Source organism: Nelumbo lutea, chromosome 2 (assembly GCF_056320005.1).
Source record: "Nelumbo lutea isolate HS-2025 chromosome 2, American lotus-T2T, whole genome shotgun sequence".
NCBI lineage: Eukaryota > Viridiplantae > Streptophyta > Magnoliopsida > Proteales > Nelumbonaceae > Nelumbo > Nelumbo lutea.
Window position 1 is genome coordinate 16392413 of NC_142685.1, and position 19954 is coordinate 16412366.

The window sequence follows — 19954 nt, forward strand, 5'->3', positions numbered from 1 at the left end:
AGACAATGTATTTAGAGAAAGTTTATATATCATGTAAGTCAATGTTGGTCCATTTAATGGTGAATTAATATAAATGAATCACTCTTATTGAAACAAAAACGACGTCCAAAGCTCATCCAAAATCCCACCATGCACATTATGATTATGTAACAGGAGCTAAACCCAGGCTGAGGTCTGGTTGAGCATTTAAGTGGCCCATTCCTGGAGACATTTGATCTCTTTGCTAGATTTCCCAGTATCCTTAAATGGGTTCCACCATCCAGTGTACTACAACTTTTTTTCTTGGTTATAGCGTGTGAACTAGAACTTGCTTGTACTAGTTCCACACGCCCTCAAAGACTCAAAGGATGAGAGAGAGAGAGTGAGAGACTATTTTTTTTAATACCAAACACTATGTTCTGTATAAAAGAAAGTTCTTAACTAATTTTGTGAAATTCATTGGGAATTTCCCCTCTTTCCATTCTCTATTTTCTGTCAAACCAAAACACAGCTGAAATGTTTTTTGGGCATTATTTGAATTTCACCAGGGTCATGCCCGAACTATATAAACTTCTACCCTCTTTTACACAGGGGATTTTTCTTTTTAATTCTTAAAATACAATGTTCATTACTACCAAATATACAAGAGGAAGTTGGAAAGAAAACAGAAAAAGTAAGAAACAAAAGATTAATACTCCAGGCATCATTGTCAACATAGAGAATAATGGAGTAGAGAAATCCAAAAGAAACAACAAAATCATGCACACACATCTGGATCATGAGTCTAGACAAAACCAACCAGCTTATACGCTTTTTTCCATGCTTGGACGATCTCGTGGTCATGGACCTCTCAACAAAAATCATATCATCAACTTGTCAAATTTCGGTGCAAACGCTCCCTTACACACACACACACACAAATATCGGACTATAAGATCCTTAATTACATTTAATTGCAGCCATAACTAGCCTTCAGCCCTTGATCCAGCGTGTAACAAGGAATAGTCCAAGTTATGGGTATTATGGCCCGCAGGCAAAACTCAAACGACACCCAAATTGCTAAGCAGCCCGCTCACCTCTCCTTCCTTCACAACACTCCCAAGTGACCAGTCAGTCTATGTCTGTGTGTTGGGCCTGTTGGGCCCCACCCCACCACATTGTTAGGCCGGGCCTGCTCTATGCTGCCCCACAAATCATACTCTCTCTCTCTCTCTCTTATACGTATGAATTATGATATGATTTTGGCGCTTCTGCCTCCACCTTCTTACCAAGTTTGACGCCTCCTCTCACATTAATCCCAATTTTCCCCACTAATCCCAACTTCTTAATTAATCCTATTTCCCTTTCCCATCCACTAGTTGATGATTCATCGCTGGCCCATTGGAGTTGGACATTAGCTGATTAGCCCAAGCCCAGGAAAAAAAAAAAACTCAAGAGGCCACACGGCACGGCATCGGCACACGTTCGAAAGAGAAAGCCTAGCACTAGCAGTAGGCAGTAGCATAACACACCTTTAGGCTTTAGGCCTGAGGCTTTAGCTTTCATTGGTCAAACCTACGGTCAACATTCTTTAACAAAATAGTATTTTTCTAAACTAATTATAATTTATAAATTATAATCGTTGTTAATGTGGGATGCAAGTTGATAATGTCGGGAGTTAATATTAATTATTAATGTTGGCTTTTATATTTTAAGTTCTGTAATCTGCTGGTATTACCTTCTCGGCTTATCCTCATCCTCAAACTCAAGAAGGCTGTCTTCTTCAACCCATTATCCATAAATATCTTTCAAAAAAAAAAAAAAACCCATTAGTCATTATTACCCATAAATAAACGAGAATGGAAAAAAACGGGGCCGGGCCGCCGGGGCTCCATCTTCCAAACTTGAGTGCAACTTTCACCCTTTCTGATAATTTTTTGTCCACTCCATTTCCATTGCACTCCCACTGCACCGAAAGAAAATGACTTCACCACAAATCGTAAGTCGTAACGCTGCCGCCGACCTGTTAACCGTTCACTCCAACGGAAACAGAGACAGGGGATTCCAAATCCAGAATCACATAGCTCTTTAAAATAAATAAAACCAAATAAAAAACACACAGAAGACAGATAGAGAGAGAGCGAGAGGAGAGGAATGATGAGGTGGGGAAAAAGAAAGATAAAAGCAAAGCACGATACTGGAACGGAAAAAAGGAGAAAAAGGCAATTTGCAGTTCATACGTAGAGAGAGAAAGACATTACAAACAGATGGACAGGGAAAAGATTGCTTAATTAAATATTCTTCTATAATTTTTAAATATTACAGAGGAAGAGAGAGAGATGGAGAGTAGAGAGAGAAAGTAAAACCTTGGATCCACAAATCTGCTTTCTCCCTCTCTCTATCTCTCTCCCCTTCACTATACAAAACGCTCTCTCGCTGTCATTCCTTTTTCCCCTCCTCTTTTTCGGTATTCCCCCAAAACGTTCCCTCGCTTCTCTCTCTCTCTCTCTCTCTCTCTCACACACACACTCACACACAAATGAAAACCCTCCCACCTAGTGGTTTCAGAGAAATACAGGCCGTCTGATCTCCGATCTTGTTTTCCTGTCATAACTGTCAGATCTCCGGCGATGGGAGCCCGTTGCTCCAAATTATCCCTCTGCTGGTGGCACTCTAATCTCAAATCCACCTCATTCGAATCCTCCGATCTCGGTAAAGGCCTTCACTTCATTCGACGCTCCAGATCTTCACTCATTCTCTCTTTTTAGACACTGAAAATTCTGATGAGACCGGCTTCTTTGTTTTTTCCTTTTGTCTAACGGTGTAATTATTTGCAGAGAACGGGGGCAAAAACGACCGCGACTCCTTGCCTGGTTTCAGTGAGTACAGCTTGGAGCAACTCAGGGCTGCCACCGCTGGTTTCTCCGTCGATAACATCGTCTCCGAGCATGGAGAGAAAGCTCCTAATGTTGTTTATAAAGGAAGGCTCGAGAACGATCGTTGGATCGCCGTCAAGCGTTTCAACAAGTCCGCGTGGCCTGATGCTCGCCAATTCATCGTTCGTTCTCTCCTTTACATTCCCTTTAGCTTTCCTTTCTATCTGTATTTGATTGATTAGTATACTTCTTTTTCCCTGACTTTCTTTTTTTTCGTTTATTCTTTTGGCTTTTTTTTTGTTTTTTCTGATTCTTATTTGGTTTCATTTTGTTGCAGGAGGAAGCCAGAGCGGTAGGTCAGCTTCGGAATGACCGGTTGGCGAACTTGATTGGATGTTGCTATGAAGGAGATGAGAGGTTACTCGTTGCCGAGTTCATGCCGAATGAAACCCTTTCTAAGCATCTCTTCCATTGTAAGCTTTTCTTACTCTTCATAACAGATACCTCGAGCTTAGTCGGTCTGAGCGAGACAATGTAGTTTACATCCGTACTTTACATTGTTATAATTTGAATTCTTGCTCTGGTTAATGAAAAAATATATATAGCATTGACAATTATCAGTCGTTTTGCTTATAAAGTTCTTTCGGTTAGACTGAATGAACTAAAATGCCGAACTTTTGACCAGAAATGTCTTTAGTTCCAATGAGACTTTATAGTTATAATTGAGGGCTTTAACTGGTCAAAGAACAAAACTGAACTGCTTGAGCTTCTTCTTTCCATATGAGCTAGTAGAACTATAGTATGCTTAGTTGGTAAGAGATATCTCAGCTGACCACCCACTCCCCAAGTAAAAAAAAAAAAGGAAAGAAAAAAATCTTGCTAAATCCTCAGCTGATGCTTGCCAAGTTTATGTTGCTAATTTAGACACTTCAATGGTTCTTATGGGTTGAAAATTGAAATGGGTAGGGGAGGCCCAGCCAATGAAATGGGCCATGAGGTTGAGAGTTGCCTTGTATTTGGCACAAGCCTTGGAATATTGCAGCAGCAAAGGCCGGGCATTATATCATGACCTTAACGCTTATCGGGTGTTGTTTGATAAGGTAAATTATTTCTTTACATTGCTCTTATCTATTGGAAGACCATCTGCCTTTCATTCTCTAGTCCTTATTGTGAGTCAGCACTTGACAGGATGGTAATCCCAGGCTCTCGTGCTTTGGCCTCATGAAGAATAGCAGAGACGGCAAGAGCTACAGTACAAATTTGGCTTTTACCCCCCCAGAATACTTGAGGACAGGTAAATACTTCCTAAGCTAAAGGAAAAGTCACCTCCAATAGACAAGGGGTTTAGTTGTGTACACAATGGAATCAAGAAATATCTGATGATTGGTTTAATTGGTCATACTTCCTAAGCTATTTTTCCTGCAGGTGTGTAAAAACAATTTAGTATAGTGGAAATTGTAGCTTTATAGGTGGTTAATAAGTTTGCCATTTTTTTCTATACTATAATCTAATATACAAAATTTAATTATTCTATGGATTTTCCTCCAAATGACCAAAAGATTCATCGTTTTTCTCCTTGTGACATAAATGATGTCTGCCTGGTTTAGTAAGGTTGCTGATTTTATTTTTCAATTATCCCATAGATGTTGTTTTGACTACTTTATTTCTTCTAAGAAATGTATATGTTCAATTATCCTTCTCTGTGTGTTTTTATAGGTGGATTGAATGGCCATAATGCAGTTAAAAAAACTGCTACAGGATCAGTTATTAGAAATTTACATGTACATTTCTCAATGATTTTTTATATGTAATTGTTTGCTTATAATTGAATTTAATTCTATGGAACTATTTATCATATTTTATTATGTGCAGTTGTTACTGCCATCTTATTATTTGTCATTTGGTTGAATATAAACTGGTCTACTTGTTTTTGTATTATTTATTTGGCAGGTAGAGTGATACCAGAAAGTGTAGTTTACAGTTTTGGTACTCTTTTGCTTGATCTCCTCAGTGGGAAACACATCCCCCCTAGCCATGTACGTTTTGCTTTCCTCCTCTTAAGCTTGGTTGTAATATGTAGTAAATTGACCTGTAGACATCTTTGGGAACTCTTGAGTTGTCTATAAACTATAAAGCTTGTAATCCTGTTGTTTGTTTAAGTTATTAGCAATGTCAACTGCCATATACTTGATTACTTATGGGCAGGGAACATAAAATGTCCTTAAGGTTGCATTTGGTTGCAGTGCAATTTTATTTACACTAGTACAAATGAATGGGAGTGCAAATGGAAAAAAAATGCAAATTCTTGTTTAATTTTGTTTTGAGTTTTACTTTATTCTTCTTTGTATCTTAATTTACTTCATTTGTACTACAGTCAAACAAAATAAGCTAAACTTTGAAATAAAAATATATCAGAATTTACACTGCCATGGTTTTGCATCAGTGCAAATTTATTTGCATTGCAACCAAACACAGCCTAAGGCTCCATTTGGGAAGAGTGCAAATACAAAAATGTTCAGAGCAAATGCAAATTTGTTATGATAATTTTGTACTCTTGCAAAATGATTTTAGTTGTGATTGGTACAAACATGAATCCCAAGACTGGAATCCACTTTTTTTAACATTGACCAACTTTGAGTCTCTCATTTTGAATGCAAACATGTCTTGGAATCTGTTTTTGCTGTCATTTTCAATACACAGATGCATTCTTACCAAATACCAGCAAAACTGAACCAGAGTGCATATATGCACTGAACCAGCATTTGCACTCTTCCCAAATGGAGCCTGAGGGTAAATCTAAGTGTTTCCATGCCTTGTTAATTCAGAAAAGATTTGGTGTTCCTTCTTCAATTTGATTGCCCACCTTCCTGTGTGGGGACATGCATACTGTCCATTTTTGTGTTCATGTATTACCACACATTTTTGTATCTGAAGTTTGGTCCAAATCATCATACTAAAATTGGAGGTGCTTACATGTGCAAGAATAGGATGAGCTTTGTTATTTATATTAAATGTCAGTGATGGATTCTTACTGTTTTTTTCTTAAATATTCCAAAAATTTCAGGATGGAGCTTATCATATATATTTATATATCTCTTCTTGCAGGCACTAGACTTAATACGTGGAAAGAATTTTCTGATGTTGATAGATTCTTGTTTGGAGGGCCACTTCTCTAATGATGATGGAACTGAATTAGTGCGCTTAGCTTCTCGTTGTTTACAGTATGAACCTCGTGAAAGGCCAAATGCAAAGACCCTTGTGACTGCTCTGACTTCACTTCAGAAAGAAACAGAGGTAAACAATATTACTGCATGAAGTGAACTGTTTGGTACATGCTCTACATTCCCATGCAGGGAAAATGATGATCCACTTAAATGGTTGAGATAGCATCTATGGCCCAATACCTTCTGGATCTGTGTTGCCTTTTTTTTTTTTTTTTATGTTTTTGTGAGACAAGCCGTAAAATCCAGGAAGTTGTGAATCAGAGGGGGGGGGGATTCCTCCATTTACACCTAGTTTAAATGTAGTATTGGAATTGTGAACATGGTGTACACCACTTAATTGGATCTTTTCTTCGATATATATCATCCCTTGTTTACCTCCATTTAGTCTATATAATTGTTATTAAATTTGTAGTTGGTTGTTACCTATTTTGGGTATTATATGTAATATCTGCTTAATCCTGTTTAAATAGGATCTGAATGATCAGGTAGTTTCAGAGAGAGCCTTTTAGTAACCTTTCAGCTTATACTTTGGTACCTCCCCGTGGCCAAACATTAACCTTACCAAAGATTTTATTTGGCCTGATAGAAATACATATATTCTCATGTATTGGTATTTAGCAGGTGCCTTCATATACCTTGATGGGTATTCCACATGGAACAGCATCCCCAGTGCAGTTGTTGTTGACACCTTTAGGTGAAGCATGCTCCAGAATGGACCTCACTGCCATACATGAAATATTAGAGAAAATTGGATATAAAGATGATGAAGGGGTTGCCAATGAGGTTAGTGATCATTGATACTAAATTCTACTTTTCTGTTTCAGATGGGCAAGTAACTACCAATTAACTTTGATTTGAACATCATGCTAATGTTAATTCCAGTTTTATCATCTATTATGTTGCTTTTCTTTTTTTAAGTTGGCGAAATAGTCCTGCCAAGTACAACTGTTGCCTTCTGACATATATATCAACTCCAACAGCTGTTATTGTGCTAGTCCTTTTTCTTTTCATTCACTTAAGCAATCAGAGCAGATGAAACACAATTTTCCTTTATTCCTGTAGAAGAAAACATGCACACATTCAGAATGTTACACAAAGGAAAATGTGGACACATCTTTCATGAACTATTCTGCGTTTTAGATTTGAGACTTGGTGAATTGTGTGAATGCTCTGTAATAAAATCCTCCTCTCCACCATAGAATGACATGGAATATTGAGAAATGCACTTAACTTTGATGATTGTTTTCTATTTAATTTCTAATTGGGTCATCTGGAATGCATTTTAGCTTTAACTATGGTGTTGGAAGAATTTATGATGGCGGTCTAAATAGTCGGTTTCTTAATTTTTATTTCTGAATGCATATATGCATCAAAATGCTTGTTGTCAGTTAAATCTTTCGAAAGTATATATATATATTTATGGAAGAATCCAAAAACTATGTTACCTGGATACAGCAAGGACATGACTGGATATATTATTGGATGAAATTTTACAATAAAAATTGAAGTATCCAACATGATACAGCACCATGTACAGTTATCAGGGTATCATAGGTGAAAACTATTTATGGTTCATTAATCAGGTTCCATGTATTACCAAATATCAAATATATTAAAACTGAAAAGTTAAACCTATCTGGATACCGATTAGTGCTTTACTGGGAGCATTCTTGCCTAAAACATGAAAATTTTAATAGAAATTTAATAGAGCCCTGCCTTATGAAACTTTTGTCCTTCATTTTGTTTGGTCTTTTGCAACATTATCAGTTTATTTCTTCAATTATTTAAACTGAATTTACTTTTGATATACCATGAGTTTCCTTGTTTTATTTAAAAATGTTGTATCGCGACCCTTGCAGCTTTCTTTTCAAATGTGGACCAATCAAATGCAAGAAACTTTAAATTCTAAAAAACAGGGTGATGCTGCTTTTCGTGCAAAAGACTTTGCAACTGCCATTGATTGTTATACACAGGTAGACCCTTTGCTTGGGAATTTCCCACATTTCTATTTTTATAAGCAGACATTCTGTTTAGCTAGCATATTGTGAAAGTATGCGTACATCAAATTGGTATATATGACACGTTAATGCATCTGGACAAGGAAGTAGTAACATTTTGTGTGGTCATTGATTCATAAACAAAGCATATATATAATAAATGTGCTTAAAAATATGCTTCTTAGGGTCTAGAACAACAAAAATTCCTTTAAACTCTTAGAACTAATCTCACTGTATGGCAAGGATATCAAGTTGGTTCTTGAGCATGATTAGCTCCACTAGTTTGCATCAGAAGACTTTTCTATGAATATGTTCAACGTAACGTTTAACCATGAATGCTTCATATCAAGGATCAAAATATCAATATGATATGCCCCATATCTGTAGAGCCCAATGGCTTGTAAAATAAGAGAGATGCTTGTAAAATAAAATAAAAGGGATACAGGGCTGCCCAATGGCTCAACTGGTCCCCTATATAAACTGTCCGAAGAATACCTTGTTTCTAACACTCACTTTCAAGATTATGAAGTATGAATTATAGAACTTAGTCAATCTAGGAACCTGATAGATTAGGGCTACACTTTGGGTGCCAAAGATAAGCTTCTTTACTTAGGCATCCCAATTTTTTGGCTCACTTGGTATATCCTTCTTTCCATTCCTTCTAATAACCATCCTCTGATAGCCATTGTTCAACTTACACAATTAAGTTGAGACACTGGATCTGGTTCTTACCAGAACAGTTTGCCAAGTTACTAATTCTTAGATGATTTTCTAATTATTATTATTCATCATTAGTGTTATAAGTGCTTACTTGATCCTCTATCATGCAGTTCATTGATGGTGGGACTATGGTATCACCAACCGTGTTTGCTAGACGCTGCTTATCATACCTAATGAGTGACATGCCACAAGAAGCTCTTGGAGATGCCATGCAAGCCCAGGTGGTATCTCCTGAGTGGCCAACCGCCTTTTATCTTCAAGCGGCTGCCCTCTTCAGCCTTGGTATGGATACTGATGCTCAAGAGACTCTCAAGGATGGCACAGCTTTGGAGGCGAAAAGGAACAGCAGAAACTAAAAGTGTATAGGTTTTCTTTTTCTTTTCTTTTTTTTTTTTTTCTGGTCCATTTCTTCTCTGCTTAGCTTTTGGTCTTTTTTGTTCTTCACTCTCTTGTATTTATCTTCTTCCATTTTTTAAATCTTTTTTAATTCTGAGTTTTTGATACACGAGGATTCTTCTGAAAATCTTTTGTTGGTGCTTATGTCCATTCTACGTTCTCACTTTTTAAACTATTCTCTATTGCCCTTCCGCGAGAAGGGGGAGAAGGGGGGTTGACGCTTTGGTCTCATCTCACTTTTAGAAGTACCAAAAAATATCATACTTTTGTGCTGCCTCCTACACAGATATTGTGCTTTTCCATGTTCATTCTGTTTTGCTGCAAAAAAAAAAAAAAAAAAAACATTTAAGCTGAAAACATCTTATGCATATGCTGTCTTTCTTCTACACGATGGAGTGGCACTTTGTTGGGACTTGGGGTCAGGTGAATCGGATGAGCCCCAGCCAGTTGAATTTGATTGCTTTGTGCATTCCAACTTTGAATCCTAAGTAGTTGTTTGGTATTGCCACTTAATGAAGGTGCGTCAAATAATCAATGCATGTGCTCGCTAACTTGTGCCATTTTTAAGTTTAACTGTTCGCAATTGGTATTCGTAGAAAAGTCTGGCTTTTTCCTTGGCAGAAGTGCCGCATATATGGTTGGGGCCTTGGGGGTGGGGTGACGATGATGTGGCCTTAAATTTATGGGATTTCCTAAAATGAATCAACTGTTAACTCGTCGAAATATCCGAATATGCCATATTGCCACCAGAGCGTCGAGTTCCAATCTCAAAGTCTCATACTAGTATCTGGATATCCTGTTTCCAGGGATTGATAGGTTGAATAATCACTTTATTCGTTGGCGTTCCAATTCCACAGTTTTGCTCTTCGGGTAAATCCCCAGAACGTAGAATGTAGACATCCAATGAATTCTATCCATCCCTAGAACGTAGAAATCAAGCCATCAAACATAAAAATTTCGTACTTAGGTTGGTAAGGTCTCTGCTGAGTATGGGTTGGAATAAGGAGTAACCCAGCACACAATCGTCAACTGAAGCTTCTCAGTTATGTTGATGGGGTTGGTTTCGGAATGAAATTGACATAACATGCACAAATCTGTTTCCCTTGTGATAGGTATTTCATCATTTCATGGCAAACAGGATTTGAATAGCATTTTCCATTTCCATTTTCATTTAGGTTGTGTTTAGTACTTTGGTTTGAAAAAAAAAAGAAAGGTAAGGAAAATAAGAGAATGCTAGGAAAACCTTTACAAACCTTATACAGGTTTTTTTACTTTTCCTTCCTTTTTCTACTTTTTCTTTCAAACCAAACACAGCTTTAGGGATAACTTCTTACTTCTCTCCTAAACAAGAAGAGCACTTTTTATTAGGGAGGGAGAGAATTCCTTTCTCATCAACTCTGACTTTTGAATCAGGCTAGACCTGCAGTCAAGAGTTTTATACTGAATTAGCAATGAGGGTTAATTTAGATTAGCTTTTGTTGTTGATGTTTGTTTGGGGTTTTGCAGGTGATTCAGCAAAAGAGGAATTTGAAGATGCACTTCAGGATTTGATGGTGACATGCCAGCAGATTGAAGGTTGATTCTTTCTGAAAGTTTCCCCAAGTTCAACTTTTTTACAGTTTTCCATTACACGATCCTACCTTGCAGTCCAAATGTACAATATTTCTGTCAATCTGTGCATTAACTAAACCAAACCTATCCAAGCTGTGGTTCTATCCTCACCCATAATTTTTTTTCTTCTTCCACAATCTTCCATTCCATGATCCTACGGCCGAAAAAATCAAAACCCAAGTAAATGGATACAATTTTGATTCTTTTAGCAGTCAAATTTCAAACTCCAAAGCTTAATAACACAAAAAAAATAATAATAATAATAATAATAATAATAATAATAATAATAGAGTTTGACAGGTTGTGTTTTCTTTTTCTTTTTTTTTTTTTTTGGGTAAAATGACAATGTACAAATATCAGAAATTACAAAGCAGGGGGTAACTCCACCCAGCTAGCTAACCATAAAGTCATCACTTCAGTATAAACACTTGAATTCGATAGGCAGTTTTTTGCTAGTACATTATTTTCTCTAACAGAGAGAAAAAGATAGGTCCATGTCTTTACTGGAGTTTATCTTCACAAAAAAAAGAAAGCATCATGAGCTCTAAGCGGGTTCTTTGAGGCTAGAGCTTGCATCAGGAAGTTATTATCACATAAAACTACAAAAAGGGCCCCTTCAAAACTTTTTTGTTAGATTAATGCCTTGGAGGCAAGCAAAGGCTTCATCTTGCAAAGGCAACAGAACTGGAGCAGGCCCAAAACAAAAGGCTTCGTAACAGTCGAGATGGTTTCTGATGAAGGAAGATTTGGCTCGACCTCGTAGCCACTCAACACATGGCAAAGGCAACAGTTCGGCACGACAGTACGCCCAAGGTGTGAGCTCCGAAAAGAGGAACCAGCGGTCCGAATTCCCCACAAGGAGCCCAAACTCTCCTTTTGACCCCAGGCCTTACGAGCACAAAGGGCAACAACCTGAACTAGCCCGCCCTAGGGCAGTTCGGGCCACATCCCTATCCGAACTCAAGACTTCACATCACACACCACCCCAGCATTTCGCCTCCAGGCCGCCGAACTGAACAACCGTACCTGACACCAAAGGAGTTCGTATCCCAAGGCGGTGCGCCTGACTGACTTAGGATCTGACACTTGGGCAGCTGCACTTCAACGGCCACCTGCCACTGCCACCTCCAGTTACACAGACGACTCCGACAAAGAGAGCAGTGGCAATTGTCTACCCCAGCATAGGTGATGACACCCGAACTGGCAAAAGTGCAGATGTAATGATACCCGACCTGACAGGAGCTTGGGAGTGAGTGCGCGAAGTGGTTATAAAAGGCCATCTTCCCCCAAGAATGGAGGTAGGTGATAACTTTGCGCTATCTGGTTTTGATCTTGCCTTTGAGAGAATACTAACTTGAGCTTCGGAGCAATCTCACCGGGTTCCTCCCCGGAGATTCCTCACCTTCTTCTCCGTTTCAGGAACCTGTTGCTCCAGTTAGAGGCAAGGTCGTTGACAGCTAGGACCGGCCGGATTGCGCACCATCAATTGGCGTCGTCTATGGGAATCGCTTCTAAAAGCCTCCATCTAAAACTCTTATACCCCCTTTTTTTCAAGAAACCCCAACACTCATGGCTTCTTCCAGCATTGTCGAACGTAGCATGGAGATGAACGCCCCCGGGGAACAACTTCAAGTCTCCATGGTGTGCATCGGACAATTCACCATCCCCCTTCCGGTGGATGGGATCCCCAGCCTGAATGCGCCACGAACAATGGCGCCAGTGAACCTTCCTGCCGTGAATGTCCCCCTTCCTCTACCTGTCGAGACAACCTATAACGAACCAACTATGTCCCCCTGGCGACTAGCCAGAGCCAGTTTAACGATCTGATGCTGTGCATGCGAGCAATGCAAGCCCAAATGCAGCAGTTCCAGTAGCACCAAGTACTGCACCACCTCTCTCAGTATCACTATCAGTAGCAGTTCCCCTAACTGCCTCCTCTAAACCAACCACAACTTCCACCTCGGCACCCTACTCCAAAGCCGGTTAAGCCCTCCCCTCAGGGTGGACGCCATCACCGAGGAGAAGCCTCCTAACTTCAGAACCCCCCCAAGAGTCAGGCCTCATCCCCGAGTCGAGGGGAAAGGAAAACCACCCCCGCCTCGCAGCTCGCCGATGGGTCGGGAACCTTGCCCGCCAAGTTAGTACCTCAGCACTCCAAGTCTGATCTCCTGCCCACAGAGAACCGATTCAGCGTCCTAGCAGTGGACTACCAACATTGTGGGCCCATCGAGCTCGGCAACACAGAGGCTAGCAATGCCAGTACTAGGCCCACTCAGCAACGAAAATGCTGGTGAAGTTGCTGAACTGCCACCCATGTCCTGTCCGAGCTCAGAGGTAAAGAAGAGACAAGCTCGGATGAGGTAAAAGCTGCCCCTATTCTCTCAGTTCTTTCCCCCCTCTCATCAAAACTCCTTGCAATCCCCATGCCCAAAGAATTCAAACTCCCCCCTTTAGACAAGTATGATGGGTCCTTCAACCCCAACGACCACGTCGATGCCTTCCAGTCCCAAATGCACTTGGCAAGGGCTAGTGAATCGTGAATGTGTGTGGCCTTCACCACCACCTTCAGGGGGGTGGCCCGCACCTGGTACAGGAACCTGGTCCCCGAATCAATAAGAAGTTGGACCCAGTTCGTGTAGGTCTTCACCACACACTTCGTTACTAGCAAGCGGTGCACCAGAACCAAGGAAAGCATCTTCGGAGTAGTCCAGAGGGAAGGAGAGTCCATCAAGGGCTACATCAAGAGGTTCAATGACGTGTGCTTGCAAATACCACGACTAGACCCTGAGGTGCAGCTCGTGGCGGCCAAGAGGAGTAACACACAAGGAGTTCAAATGACACAGGGTAGCTAGCCAGCCCGCGACCGTAGCCGAATTCCTCAAGCTCGCGGATAAGTTCATGAGAACAGAGGAAGAGATCAACCAAAGGACCGAAAGCGGATAAGTTCATGAGAACAAAGGAAGAGATCAACCAAAGGCAAGCTCTCCAGCCCAAGTGACAGAAGAAAAAACCCAGCTCGGGAGATGAAGCCAAGCCATCCGTTTCGAGCTCCCTTAGCAGCTCAGACGGACTACACACCCTTAAACACGAGGCGGGCCAAGATCTTGATGACGATCAAAGACGCCCCATACATAAAATGGCCACCTCGCCTAAAAGGGAACCCAAATGAGAGAAACAAAAACTTGTACTACAGTTTCCATAGAGATCACGGTCATAGTACCGAACAGTGTAATAATCTCCAGGACGAGATAGAGGGACTCATCCGTCGTGGGTACTTGAGAAATTTTGTACAACATAATAATAATAAGACAGGTCGGCAAGGGGAGCACGGTAGGGACGCCCCCGAATCCAGCAGTAGGCTGGCCGAACTGTCGCAAAGACAGCCTCCGGAAGAGAGGCCAGTTCGGGGAACCATCCACATGATAGTGGGAGGTTCGGTGGTAGCAGGTTGTACTTCGGCAGCGGTCTGGGCGTCAGTTCGCGAAGCTGCCCTAGAAGAACAAAACCCTCTGAAGAGGCCGAAGACGAAGGAGCCGATTTTCTCCACGGAAGACGATGCGCAAGGGGTCTACTACTCTCATGATGATGCGCTTGTCATAAACTATGGATCAGCGTCTTCGAAGTCAGGTCATACTTGTCGATTCGAGTAGCTCGGCGGACATTCTCTTCAAGTCGGCGTTTGACCAGCTTCAGTTGTAGAAAAGCGAGTTGAAGCCCGCGAACACTCCTCTGGTGGGCTTTAGCGGAGAAGAAGTCAGGTCCCTCGGGAAAATAACAGCACCTGTGGAAGTCGGCACATGGCCTTGTGCGGTCAGACTCAACCACGATTTCCTGGTGATCGCGACCCCCTCCCATACAATGCCATAATAGGGCGGCCAATCACGCATGTCCTACGGGCAGTGGTCTCCACCTACTACTTGGCAATGAAGTTCCCTACAGACTTCGGTGTGGGGGTAGCGTGGGGCAACCAGCTTGAGTCCTGCAAGTGTTATGTTGCCGCCCTGAAGAGAAAAACCAAGGTGGCTGACGACCTCGAACTGGAGCGGCATACGGAGCAAGGCGAAGAACGGTCACGATCCCAACTTCAACTGTGGACCCAACACAGACGCTACAGATTGGTGCTTCCATCTAGGAACCTCTACGATCCGAACTGGTAAGTTTCTTACTTCAAAATTTAGATATTTTTGCATGGTCCGCGACCGATATGCCTGGCATTGACCCCAGCCTTATAACTCACAAACTTAATACTGACCCTGTAGTCAGATCCATAAGGGAAGTTCATTACCCGAGCTGAATAGCCAACCCAGTACTGGTAAAAAAGGCAAACGGCAAGTGGTGCATGTGCATCGACTACACCGACCTGAACCGAGCTTGCCCAAAAGATTGCTTCCCCCTCCCCAGAATTGACCACCTAGTGGATGCGACCTTGGGACATGAGTTGCTAAGCTTCTTGGATGCCTACTCAGTCCGATGAGGAAAAAACCACCTTCATAATCGAGTTCAGCCTGTACCGCTATAAGGTCATGCCCTTCGGACTGGAGAATGCTGGGGCAACCTTCCAAAGACTTGTGAATAAGCTGTTTCAGCCCTTAATTGGCATGAAAATAGAATGTTATGTAGATGACATGGTCGTCAAGACAGTTTTCACAGGAATTAATACAAGACTTAGACTCTGTCTTCCAAATTCTACGTCAATTTAGCATGAAACTGAACCCAAACAAGTGTGTCTTCGGTGTCACCTCGGGTAAGTTCCTAGGGTACATCGTCAACCGGCGTGCTATTGAGGCCAACCCAGACAAGATAAAAGCCATCCTATATATGAGACCGCCCTGAAAGGTAAAAGAGGTTCAGAGGCTAAACGGCCGCATAACCGCTTTGAGCCACTTCATGTCCAAGTCGGCAGACTGCTGTCTGCCTTTATTTAAAGCAATCAAAGGCAAAGGGTTCGAATGGACCCGAGACTGCCAGCTCACGTTCGATGAGCTAAAAAACTACCTCGCTAGTGTGCTAATCTTAACCAGGCCCGAGAAGGGCGAGGTCTTAGAACTATACCTCTCGGCAAGCGACGAGGTGGTCAGTTCGGTACTAATAAAAGAAGTAGATCATGTCCAACGACCCATCTATTATGTTAGTAAAATTCTACAGGGAGTAGAGACGAGATACCCATAGATAGAAAAGTTGGCATACGCACTGATAAATGCAGCTCGGAAACTCTGCCCATATTTCCAGGCTCACATTGTCATCGTCTTGACTGACAAACCTCTGAGGCAAGTCTTATTCAAGCCCGAGGTTTCTGGTTTACTGACGAAGTGGGCCATCGAGGTCAGCGAGTACGACCTCCAGTATAAGTCACGAACTGCTATTAAGGCCCAAGCCTTAGCAGATTTTATCGTCGAGTGCACGTTCAGCCTCGAAGTCCCTAGGCCGGTTGAGCTCGAGATCCCCAGTTTGGGTGAGCCCGGAGCTCCTAAGCCAATAGAGTCTGAACCCCATGAAGTAGCAGCCAAGGTGGCATCTCTCCCAGTTAGGCCGAACGCGAATTGGGATGAGGAGCCTTGGATCCTTCACGTAGATGGCTCCTCGAACCAATAGGGCAGCGGGGCTGGAATAGTCCTACGCAGCCCGGGTGGCATGAAATTGGAATACGCACCACGCTTTGAGTTCGCAGCATCCAACAATGAGACAGAGTATGATGCATTGATAGCCGGGCTGAACCTAGCGCAAAAGGTAAGAGCAAAACACATGGTTATTTGCAGCGATTCCCAGCTTGTGGTCAACCAGGTTACCGGCGAATACGAAGCACGCAAGCTAACTATGATCGCCTACTTGGCAAAAGTAAAGGAGGCTCTGCTCAACTTTCAGTCACACTTCATCAGGAAAATCCCGAGGTCAGAGAACACTGAGTTGACGCCCTGTCCCGGTTAGCCAACATCAGTCACAACACCATGAGAACCGTGTACATAGAGGACTTACCTCAACCTAGCATTCTCAGTGGGGCAGAGGAGGTCGCTCCCATCCTTGAAGCAGAGCCGAGCTGGATCGACCCACTCGCGAGCTTCTTACTAGATGGAACCCTCCCTGCGGACCGCAATACAGCCAGGAGGGTGCAGCGCCAGGCAACCAAATATGTCATAATAGACGAACGACTATACCGACTGTCCTACACGCTCCCCTACCTGCGTTGCTTGCGACCTGCCGAAGTTGAGCTCGTACTCCGCGACACTCATGAAGGGCTGTGTGGTGGACACTTGGGGGGCAGAATCCTCGCCCAAAAGGCACTTCGACAAGGGTACTACTGGCCAACGATGAAGTCAGAGGCCGTTGAGCTCGTCAGAAAATGCGACAAATGTCAGGAGCATGCCAATATCCACCATTAGCCTATCGCCGATCTCAAGTATCTCACCAGCCCATAGCCCTTTGCGCAATGGGGCATCGATCTCCTGGGGCCATTCTCGCCAGCAACAGGAGGGAGGAAGTTCCTAGTGGTGGCGATAGATTACTTCACAAAGTGGATAGAAGCTGAACCTCTTGCAACAGTTACAACTTGAAACGTACAGAACTTCTTTTGGAATAACATAGTATGTCGCTTCAGGTTACCTCGGGTACTAATCTCCAACAATGCCAAGATATGGGGATTTGGCAGAACTTCACATCGATCACGCACCCGCAGGCAAACGGTCAAACAGAAGTAATGAACAGAGCTATCCTCCGCAGACTGAAAGTGCAACTAGACCGAGCTAAAGGGTTGTGGGCGGGCGAGCTACCAAGTGTTCTATGGGCTCACCGAACTACGGAAAAAACCGCCACGGGAGAGACCCCCTTTAACCTCACCTATGGCACTGAAGCGGTAATCCCGACGGAGATCAAAATACCTACACTACGACTAGAAGCATACGACAATCAGACAAATGGAGATGAGTTACATACCAACCTCAATCTACTGGACGAGGTAAGAGACCTCGCGTACATCCGGACCACAGCTTACCAGCAAAGAGTAGCTCGGTACTACAATGCCAGAGTAAAAAAATGGAACTTCCACGTCAGCGACCTGGTCCTCCGTAAGATCATGGCACCCGAGCCCGGTATGGGCAAACTTGGACCGAATTGGGAAGGGCCCTACCGAGTAAAGAGAGCACTCGGGGGGGCATACAAGCTCGAAACTTTAGAGGGCAAACAAGTACCCCAAGCATGGAACATCGCTAACTTTAGATGATACTACCTATAGATCACCAAGCGAAGTGGACTAAGTCGCTACCAAAGCCTAAGGGCTAGGATAACGAACTAACAAGGACATCGGCATGGGCAATACGGCCAGTTCGAAAGAAAGAGTGACCAACACTTGACCAAAAGAAAATCATTCCATTGCAAAATACTTTGTATAATTCCAAAAAAAAAACAACAGCAACAGAAGCGAGCTCACAGGCCCGGAGGTACTTCTTCACCATCAGAAGGCACTTCAACGATACCTGAAGGTCCTGCTTCATCCTTAGAATCTGGCTCACCGTCAGCAGCGTTGGCCATCTCCTAAGTAATGCACGAAGTGGTTATGGCGCTAATGTCGAGCTCGGGGTACGTATTCCGGATCATCCACCGGCTCAGTTTAAAGCCCCTTCTGTACGAGCCCACCATTAGGTCGTCAAAGCGCGATGAGGCGATATATTCATCGATGACCTTCTTCTTGGCATCCTCGATGCCCTAAGAAAAGATCTCAGTCCTCTCCCTAATATCCTCTTGAAGGTATTCAACCTAATGTTGCAAGTCCAGCCTCAGGTTCGTCATATGCTTCACCACCACTCCCATGGCCTCAGTATCTCTCTGAGACCTCGCCAGCCTAGCTTGTGCAACGCGAGAAGCCACCTCGGCAGCGTGGGAAGCCTCTTCGATAGCCCGTGCCTGCCTCGAGCTCCTTTCCACTTGGGCCGCCAAGGCATGGATAGAAGAATTCACCTACGAAAAGGAAAAATTACAAATGTTCAAAAGAGCAATAGCAAAAAAGATGATGACAAAGAGCTTGACAAGAAATCACTGACTTACCACCATGGCATGAGTGGCAGCACGACAAGCTACCTGGTTCAAAGGAAGCTCGGTCCATGCTGCGACCTCCTCAGGGTAAACGGCCTCCCTACTTTTTTAAAGAGCGTGGTTTAGCGACAACACACTCCTGAACTCACCTTGGCCTTCCAAGCCTGAAGGCCCAGCTCGCATATAAGCAGACTCAGTGTAAGAAGCCCCCGTACAAGCAGCCTCGGCGTAAGGGGCTCTTGCCGCTTCTTGTACTGGAGGGGCCATCTCGGGCTCCCTAGGAGGATCCACCGGCGGGTAGCCTGGTACCTCAGGCTCCGCATCTCGAGGGAGCTCGGCACGAGTTCGTTTGGTGACTCGCTTCCTCCTCTTCATGACGTGAAACAGGTTCCCGCCACAAGTCTTCTCTGCATCCATTGCACTTGCAAATAGAGCTCGACATCAGGAAAACGAAAGAACAAAGCAAAACAAAAGGCAAGCCTCTAAGGAACCTACCCGAACTTAGACCAGCCTCGATGAGTTTGGCCTCCGTCAGATAATGGTGGCATTTTTGCCCAAGCTGTGCTCATTCCCGGAGGCCCTTCACTGTCTCCTTATCAAGCGTAACACCGACATCAAGGGCAGCCATCCCCCACCGGTTTGGAACGGCCACCCCAATGCACTCCGCACCCCGATGTAGTCTCGTTTCTACGCCGGGACCTTGTTGGGAAGATCGTGTAAAAGCTTAAACCCCAGGTGAGGCGACAGGTAATACGCCTGCCTACGCCCGAGAAGGGGACCTGCTTGCTTCTTAAGCATTAGAATAGAAGAAAAGATCTCCAGGCCTAAAGGCAAGATCTGTTCGCAAAATAGGGAGATAGTCCCCACCAAGTTACGAATAGAATTCGGGTGAAGCTGGCCGATAGTAACGCCGAAGTGGTTCATAATCTCGACAATGAGGGGGTGGAAAGGCAGGTGCAACCCAGCGACGAGCTGCTCCCGGAAAATCATGATCTCATCGGGACCGTGTTCCCAAAAGAAATTGCCCGAGGGTATAAAGTAAGTGTACTCCCTAGGCAAGTTGAACTGGGTAATAAGGGAGTGAAGCCCTTCAGGCATCATGGTTGAGGGCCCAGACTTGTCTAACGTCCGACCTCGACGGGAGGAGGAC

The 19954-nt window shown here is 43.2% G+C and overlaps 1 protein-coding gene across 3 annotated transcripts; it reads left to right on the top strand.

The window, feature by feature from the left end:
• The first annotated feature begins 1840 nt into the window (after positions 1-1840).
• Positions 1841-9321, top strand: LOC148868838 (serine/threonine-protein kinase BSK5-like). Of its 3 annotated transcripts, none has more exons than XM_088967962.1 (11): positions 1841-1957; positions 2579-2670; positions 2796-3016; positions 3172-3307; positions 3801-3934; positions 4023-4128; positions 4785-4870; positions 5940-6128; positions 6680-6841; positions 7918-8031; positions 8886-9321. In XM_088967962.1, exons 2-11 carry the CDS (start codon positions 2589-2591, stop codon positions 9129-9131), a joined length of 1476 nt encoding a protein of 491 aa, XP_088824088.1. In that variant the 5' UTR covers positions 1841-1957; positions 2579-2588; the 3' UTR covers positions 9132-9321. The 3 variants fall into 3 exon arrangements, with proteins under 3 accessions (XP_088824088.1, XP_088824087.1, XP_088824086.1); XM_088967961.1 differs by lacking the exon at positions 1841-1957 and adding an exon at positions 2077-2425; XM_088967960.1 differs by lacking the exon at positions 1841-1957 and having other exon boundaries at positions 2441-2670.
• Positions 9322-19954: the final 10633 nt, after the last annotated feature.

Bases quoted from the DNA above. Each gene is read 5' to 3' on its own strand.
- LOC148868838 (XM_088967962.1), top strand. From the start codon at position 2,589: ATGGGAGCCCGTTGCTCCAAATTATCCCTCTGCTGGTGGCACTCTAAT. The intron at 4,871-5,939 runs GTACGTTTTGCT...CTCTTCTTGCAG, and splicing joins AACACATCCCCCCTAGCCAT to GCACTAGACTTAATACGTGG. The intron at 6,842-7,917 runs GTTAGTGATCAT...CGACCCTTGCAG, and splicing joins ATGAAGGGGTTGCCAATGAG to CTTTCTTTTCAAATGTGGAC.